The sequence below is a fragment of the Sycon ciliatum genome, chromosome 7, assembly GCF_964019385.1.
Source record: "Sycon ciliatum chromosome 7, ocSycCili1.1, whole genome shotgun sequence".
Classification (NCBI taxonomy): domain Eukaryota; kingdom Metazoa; phylum Porifera; class Calcarea; order Leucosolenida; family Sycettidae; genus Sycon; species Sycon ciliatum.
Window position 1 is genome coordinate 21,009,508 of NC_088649.1, and position 7,761 is coordinate 21,017,268.

Below are 7,761 nucleotides of genomic sequence, written 5' to 3' on the forward strand. Positions count from 1 at the left end.
TCGGCTGGACGTTGCGGCTAGCCGTGTGTGGGTTGGCCGATTCGAGCGCATCTTTATCGATGTAAGGGTGTTCAACCCTTTTGCGTCTACGAAACGTGCGCCTCCCCCGCTGCTGTCTACAGACGACATGAACAAGAAAAAAATGAAGTATGAAGAGCGCGGACGCAAAGTCGAGCATCTCTCCTTCGTGCCGGTTGCGCATTCGGCCTCTGGTGGCTATGGCAAGCATGCCGATGCTCTTTTCTCACGAATAACGTCTCTCCTGGCTGAGAAGAGCAAGGAGCCATACGCCGGGTTGTCTGCTTAGCATGGGGGCAGGATCCCTAGCGCCACCAGTACGGACCCCCGATGATTATAATTTTGGTTATTGCTGTAATGGTAGCAAGTATTCATAGATTAAGAGAATGAAAAGGGGGAAGTCTGATGAAAATGGTTGATTTTCACCACCAGGACTCGGACCAGGGACTTTCATTGCTGTAACCTTCCAAGTCGGAGGGACGTTTGTTAGCTCTATCGAGCAGTGGTCAAGCTCACTCTCATGCATTGTAATTTCTCCGGTGGCGTTACAGTGCACTCCTAGCTTGGGTGAATTTCACTTGCTGTACTGATCATCGATCACTGTAACATTCCGCAGTTTACTGTTGTTCTTTCCACCGACTCTTCACTCTCTTCCTTAACTGTAAATATTGAATAATGTAAACAAATCGTCAGCAAAGCGAACGTAGAGTAGCAATTCTACAGTCACAATAACCAACACCAACAACAACTAAAACAGACAAAGCGGAGAAGCCGTAGCAACACTGCCATTAATTTTGTTCATACCATCGTAATGCGTGATGTACTCTATTTCTATTCTTAGCGTTTTATAAATTTAATATTTTTTTCACTAGTTTGAGGGAAAGATGCAAACGAGAAAAGTCTGAAGAAAAAAATTGACTGTCACCAGCAGAACTTGAACCAGGACTCTCATTCCTTGTTCGTTCTTTCAGTTGGAAGAAGGTTTCCAGGATAATCTGTTTGCAGTAAACAGACCAATAAGTGTAAAGGAAGGGAATGAGTAAAGTTCAACAGTATGCGCAGGAATGTGTGTTGTCTTTTAAAAGGGGTTACTTACTTGCAGAAACATAATTCTTTACAATAACTCCTTTTAAGATGTTGCCTTTTGAATAATCTGTAGGGATCTTAAGAGCGCAAAGGCGAAGATTGAGTGATACTCCATTGTCCATATATCTGCATGTAATTATGGAGAAATAGTACAAGATGCAGGAGACAACTCAAGTCATGTAAGGCATGGATAGTGTTATGGTTTTCATTGCAGATGCCAAACTTGTCACCTTCTTACTGTTATAAACTTTGATATTGTCACACAGTTTGTCCATCACTTCGCACTGGTAGTGTAGTAGACGGACTTTCTACCGTATCATACAGTATCATACCGTATCATACCGTATCATACCGTATTATAACGTATCATACCGTATCATACCTTATACTCTTTCCCGTCAAAGATGAAGAATACAACGTCGTTCTTATTAACAGGTGCCTTGTGCTGCACCTGACGTTCGAGGCTGTCCTTTTTTCGCTGTTTCAGCACTCCGTCTGTCAAGCGCAGCACTCGACATGTGCGGCTGAAGAGCCCCGCGTGCCGCTCCTCCTGCATTTTTGCATCGACATAAAATGCAGATAGCAGGGGCGACGGAACTTCACTACTGATGGTTTTCCAATCGATGTTCTCCTTTCCGCGTCCCTCGCAGAGCGGACGGAACATGCGCAGCCATAATCCGTGGCACTGCCAGTGTACTTGGAAACTGCTGCTTGAATAATGGCATCGTGATTCGTGGTCGTCCTCAGAAGAACTAAAGAAACGTTTGGGAGTCGATTAAACAGGCTCGTGCTGATTCATTTTACTCTTACTTTGGAAAGGAGAAGACCTCTATGTCTCTAATGAGCAAACGGTTCTTTTACAGAGCCCGCGGTGAGATCTGCGCGCGGTAACGGTCACTAGCACTGTGAGGTTCAAACTAACTTACTAACTTGGCGCATAGCTGTTACTTCCGATGTAACTAGTACTTCAGTACTAAGCTGAAGTCACAAAGAGTGTGTGATGGGACTGCACTGCATGCACTGCACAGAGTCAGTGGTAGTCTTGTACTTGATCCGCACAGGTTGGTGAAAGGAAGACTCATCGAGCCATGGTTGTGGGTTGGAATTCCAATCTCTACCCTTGTGGGGGAGAGGGGAGTTTGTATATCAGCTCAGTATAAGCATAATATAACCTACTCAGTTGATTTTATGGGAAATATAAACCAATATACAGGTTTATATTTCCCATATAATCAACTGGTTAGGTTATAATTATTATGTACCGTATCACACCGTATGTACCGTATCATACCGTATGCACCGTATAATACCGTATCATACCGTATCATACCGTATCATACCGTATCATACCGTATCATACCGTATCATACCGTATCATACCGTATCATACCGTATGTACCGTATCATACCGTATGTACCGCAGTTAGAACAGGTAGTTTGTTTCCTGTTGCACCTTCTGATTGGTTCTTTATCTGTGTTTCATTCTAGATAACCTGATACATGGTAGGTTTGGGTTGGATTTTTTTCTGAAGTACTTGGAACTGAGTTTGAGCTAGCTTGGAACTGTTGTAGGATAGTGTCGATCAGATACAAAGTGTATATTTAGTAGTCAGCAGATTCTTTTTCTGGGCCAATCACGAAATGATGGCAATGATTTCCTTAGAAAGGGCAAATTACATGTAATTTACAGTAAAGAGTCCATACATGTATGTTACATGGTAATGAAAGATACTCTGGACATGAAACAGCTGTATAGACCCATGTGTATAAAGCCTCTAGTACGGGAAAAGCAACACATAGAATACAATGTTTATGCTGAACCCCGATATAAGGTACAAGAGAATCGGCGCAATAAATGCAATCGCACAATTACAAAACAATATAAATGGAAGAATCGCAATGCACAGCACAAAATGCATAAAAAACAATGCACCCATCATCAATGGTATGTACAAAACAGTTTCATGCTCTCGCAATCACCAGGCATCATCATCAGCGAGAGCATGAAACTTGAAGTAGCAGCAAACAAGCCTTGACTTGTTGTTTTGTATTACGCTCAGTCAGCACACTGGATACATCCTCCGGTCAATGATCTTTTACGTATGTATGTATATTTTTTTATTTGAATTCGCAAGTACACACGGGTACAAGCCCAATTACAAGTGAACGAATGTGATAATGGAGTTAAAGATAGGGGTGTAGGAAGGAGGAGGAGGAGCGTTGCAAAGAAACTATCCTACAACAGTTCCAAGCTAGCTCAAATTCAGTTCCAAGTACAGGTCTGCTTTTATTTGAATTCGCAAGTACACACGGGCACAAGCCCAATTACAAGTGAGCGAATGTGATAATGGAGTTAAAGATAGGGGTTCAGGAAGGAGGAGGAGCGTTGCAAAGAAACAGGGAGAGCAATTCAGGAGCAAAAGTAACAATTGCACTCGGACGAAGGTAACTGAGATCAAGGGTACCCGTGCAGCGATAAAATCTGCGATCTAAAATACAAAGCCATCATACAAATTCAACAAGCAGTAGTCGCACTCCCATTCCCACTGTTTCATGATTCAGCTGTGTTTCCTTCCTCTTAGGATCTATGATGACCTGGAACATTGGAACTTTGGGAACAAAATCAGGATAGTCATCGGAAGTGGCCACACTTTTTGTGGCTGTGGAGTATGCAAGATACGTCACACAGGAGATTACTAGTTATTTCTATAACTAAGAACCTTCCAAGTTGGAAGGCTGTTGGAGTGCGCATCCAAGATGTGCTAGAGCTGTTAACCCTTTATGTACCAGCCATCTAATGTATGTAAGGGGCTATCGCAGCCAAAGAAGCAACCATGGTATGAAATCTAGACAACTTTTGTATATGCAAGTTGTGTTTTCCTGACTCCATATGTATCACTGCACCCAGGTACGCATGGATATTGGTACAGCATGCAGTAGTATATGAAGGCCATAGGTGGAATACCAAATATACGCGCCAATTGTGCATATTTCTGACCAACCAGGGTATCACAAACAAATAGACTGAGAATGAGTTTGTGCTCGTGTACTGGGAACATAGGGACAAAACAACCTCATAAGCGTTGTCTCAGTGCATGAAGAGTAACAACATACCAGGGAAATGGTCATATTGTCACACATTTGAGGTAAAACAATTGGTTCAAAATTGCAAATTTTGAATTCTTGTCTCAGATTCTAAATCTATATTTTTCTTCAGCTACTCACATCCAGCGTCAGGTAAGTGAAAGAGAAGACAAGAAGCAGTCGCTGGCTGGTGAATTACGCCTGCCTTGACGATTTTAGGCCATCGCTGCCCTCCCTCTCGCTCCTGTTTTGAGAGTGAATACTGCGATGGGATCAGCGATACAAATTTTCAATTTCGAGTCGCATTCCGCGATGATATCGCCACAGCCGATCTCTCCAATCGTCCACCACGTCTAGAAGACGTCGACATGACCTAGAACAAGCTACATCTTCGCTACAAGCAGAAAAACTGAGCGAGAACACGGTCGAAACAGCGACAATTGTTTGCGCTGAAAAGCATACTTTTGAACGCGTTCGTTCTCCATACTTTCAAATGGCAACCTACCCATATCATACATCAAAATTTTCAGTGGGATCTCAGCTGTCAAGTGCAAAAAACCGCGGCTCGATTGGAGCTACGGCGGTGGGGAACGGCGCGCTTGATTGGAGTGCAGCGAACCGTACCATATGGTACGGTTCGAGATGGGGCTGGTACACAAAGGGTTAACCAGTTAGTTGTAGAACGTCAGTAACGTCGTCGTGCAATGTTATTGCAAGAGCTGATTGCTTAGTAACTGGTGGTATTAGTGGACAGTATAGCGTAACTTGTAGTTCCTTGGTCTTTCTCTTTGTATAAATTAAACCTTGGCTCTCCATCTGAGTCCAAATCCATTCTTATTTCTATTTCACCCAGATCCGGGAACATGTAGTTTCTCTGCATACTCGACAAAATCCCCAGTTTCGAAAAATTCTAATCTGGAGTTGCGCCCTGCCATCTTCGTTGCCAATTGTTATATCTGGCCTTTAGGGCACACACAATATCACACAGGTTTGTATGATTATTCTAATAGTGAAGGAACTGAAAAACAAGGAAAGAGAGCTCACATTCTTGGAAGTCTAGTGCAGCACAGCAAGCATGCAAAACAGCCAGCAGCTCAGGCGCTCATGCACCTTATCACATTTACGCACACAACACAAGGAAATAGAAGTTACACTATAATCTCCACTAACACCTCCAGTTGCTAAACAATCAGCTCCTGCGTTGACATTGCACGACACTGAACTTCCTTTCCCCTCCTTATGGTAATTCTATAACTTAGAACCTTTCAAGTTGGAAGGCTGCCGGAGTGCGCATCCAAGATGTGCTAAAGTTGTTAGCAAGATGGTTGTAGAACGTCTGTACCGTCGGTCAGTGTCGTGCAATGTTATCGCATGAGCTGATTTTTTAGTAAATGGTGGTGTTAGTGGACAGTATAGTGTAACTTGTATTTCCTTGGTCCTGTTTATCTTTTCCTGGAAGAACTATTTTCGAGGCTACAGTCAGCCTTTGAAAAACCAGAAGAAGGCCAAAACCCAGTTCACGGCACTAACAGCATTGAACACAGCCGTTCTTTCACATTGTGAATAGAATTAAACAATTGAAATGACCTAATTCTACAGTGATCGACCTTCTCTCTCACGGAGCTAAGCAGAATGTGCATCTTCACTGCGCTGGTCGCTATAAAAACGTGAGCATACAACTGGCGATTTGGCACGTCTGGCGTATTGCATGCAAGCGAGAGAAATGCCATTCGACCCGATACCAAAGTGTCTTTCTTCTGGACCCTACTTGGAAATTCGATGCACTTCCCCTTTGACACACTTCGTGGGTAGGAGCTGAGAAAGCTACGGGTCCTCCTACAGCTATTTTCTACCCGCTGCCCGCTATCTCCTCGTCATAAACCTCCATCAAAAACCGAAAAAGCACTTCCTTACTCTGGCCCATCATTACTAGTAGTCTCGTGTGTGACGTATCTTGCATACTCCATAGCCACAAAAAGTGCGGCGACTTCTTTGACTATCCTGATTTTGTTCCCAAAGTTCCAATGTCCCAGGTCTTCATAGATCCTAAGAGGAAGGAAACATAGCTGAATCGTGAAACAGTGGGAATGGGAGTGCGACTACTGCTTGTCAGGCAAGACTTACAGTTCTTTTAATCCTGGTGTGTCCTGAGGCACTCCACTCGGAAGATGCCGGAGGTTATTATTCAACAAACTCCTAAACAAGGAAGGAAAGAGTGTGAAAGAATATTTGAAATTGCGTCTAAATACCGTTTGACTGGGGAAATTATGGTTATTTTTTCAGAGACATTAGGAGTGAATCAATGGCCGAACAATGGTGCAGTGATTTTGCCCCAGGGAGCCTTACTGACACCGGGAGGTGATACGTGCCTAGAAGCTCTGCAGGAGGTTTAAGAGCAACTGAATGAAGATATAAAAGCAAGTACAGGAACCAAAGGCTATAATTCTAAAAGCATGTTCCTGCCTTTGTTTCAGTTATTGACCATTTAGCACTATTCAGCAGCAAGGACCTCAGATACGTCCTTTTTCCTGGTACTGCCAGCTTTGGTGTGAGACGCCCGCTATTGACAGAGAGGTTACCTGCATTTTTTTGAAACTTCAAAGCCTTCAGAAGACCAACTCTGTGGGCTTTTTGGGGTCCCAAGGCACTTTCTTGCTTTATTGGCGATACTTGTTTAAAATGGCATACTGTATAGCAGGAAATTTTCGGACGGAAATATTTTCGGACAAAGCCGAATTTCGACCTTTCGTACGGATTTTATTTTCGTACAGTGGTGCATGCTAAATGCACTTGTTTGCTTGCGGTACGCATGTATAGTGCACATAACTTCACAGCAACAAATTTTAGTACGGAATTAATTTTAGTACAAAAGAGGGCGTGTACGAAATCGTACGAAAATAAATTCCGTCCGAAAATTTCCTGCTATACAGTATTCAAATCCGTTGATCCAACCGTATAATGTAAAGTATAAAAGAAAGGACAAAGGGTCTGAGATCCTTGCTACTAGATAGTTCTCAATCCGCTGATAATTGCAAAGCAAATTCACACGGCAGAACAACAGAGATCCACATCCATCTTGGGGCCGAGTTTCGACTTCAATAACATTCAGACACGGAAACATTATTTGTTTTTCACTGGTTTTAAAAATAGGGCACTTGTAGCTAGGCAATCATCAGACAAGTGATACTTGCACCTACCCAGCAGTATGCCTATAAACACAGCCACAGTCATGCACACATTTAGTGCTAGGTCCAGAGGCGTAAGGAACAGAGAGGCCAAGGCGCTAGAAGAGACAACAGGCGAATGGAAGTGTCAGGAGGGTGGCAGGCAACAGGCAGGTGTGAGAACATGTCTGAGAAAACCAGACAAATTGTGCAAGTCGATCTATCCAATTTCGCTTATATTTTGCAGGTAAGTTTCCTCTGGGGTGGCGATCGACTGTGATAAGCAAGCAGAAAAGTTCGCTAATATTTTGCAGGTAAGTTTCCTTTGGGGTGTCGATCAACTGTGCCAAGCAAGCTGACAAGTTTCTGAAGGGAATTTTGCAATTGGCAAACCCGCAACAATAGCAGA

General features: G+C 43.3%; 1 protein-coding gene across 1 annotated transcript in view; it reads right to left on the reverse strand.

Annotated features, from left to right (window-relative positions):
- Nucleotides 1-6,364, reverse strand: part of LOC135821697 (protein kinase C-binding protein NELL2-like) — a 16,060-nt gene extending 9,696 nt beyond the window's left edge. Inside the window, exons 1-2 of the mRNA XM_065334693.1 lie at nt 6,313-6,364; nt 1,115-1,230 (exon numbers count right to left, since the gene is read on the reverse strand). Of these exons, the coding sequence (XP_065190765.1) occupies nt 1,115-1,226 (112 nt within the window). The 5' untranslated portion in view covers nt 1,227-1,230; nt 6,313-6,364. The remainder of the gene's footprint in view (nt 1-1,114; nt 1,231-6,312) is intronic.
- Between the last annotated feature and the right edge of the window lie 1,397 nt (nt 6,365-7,761).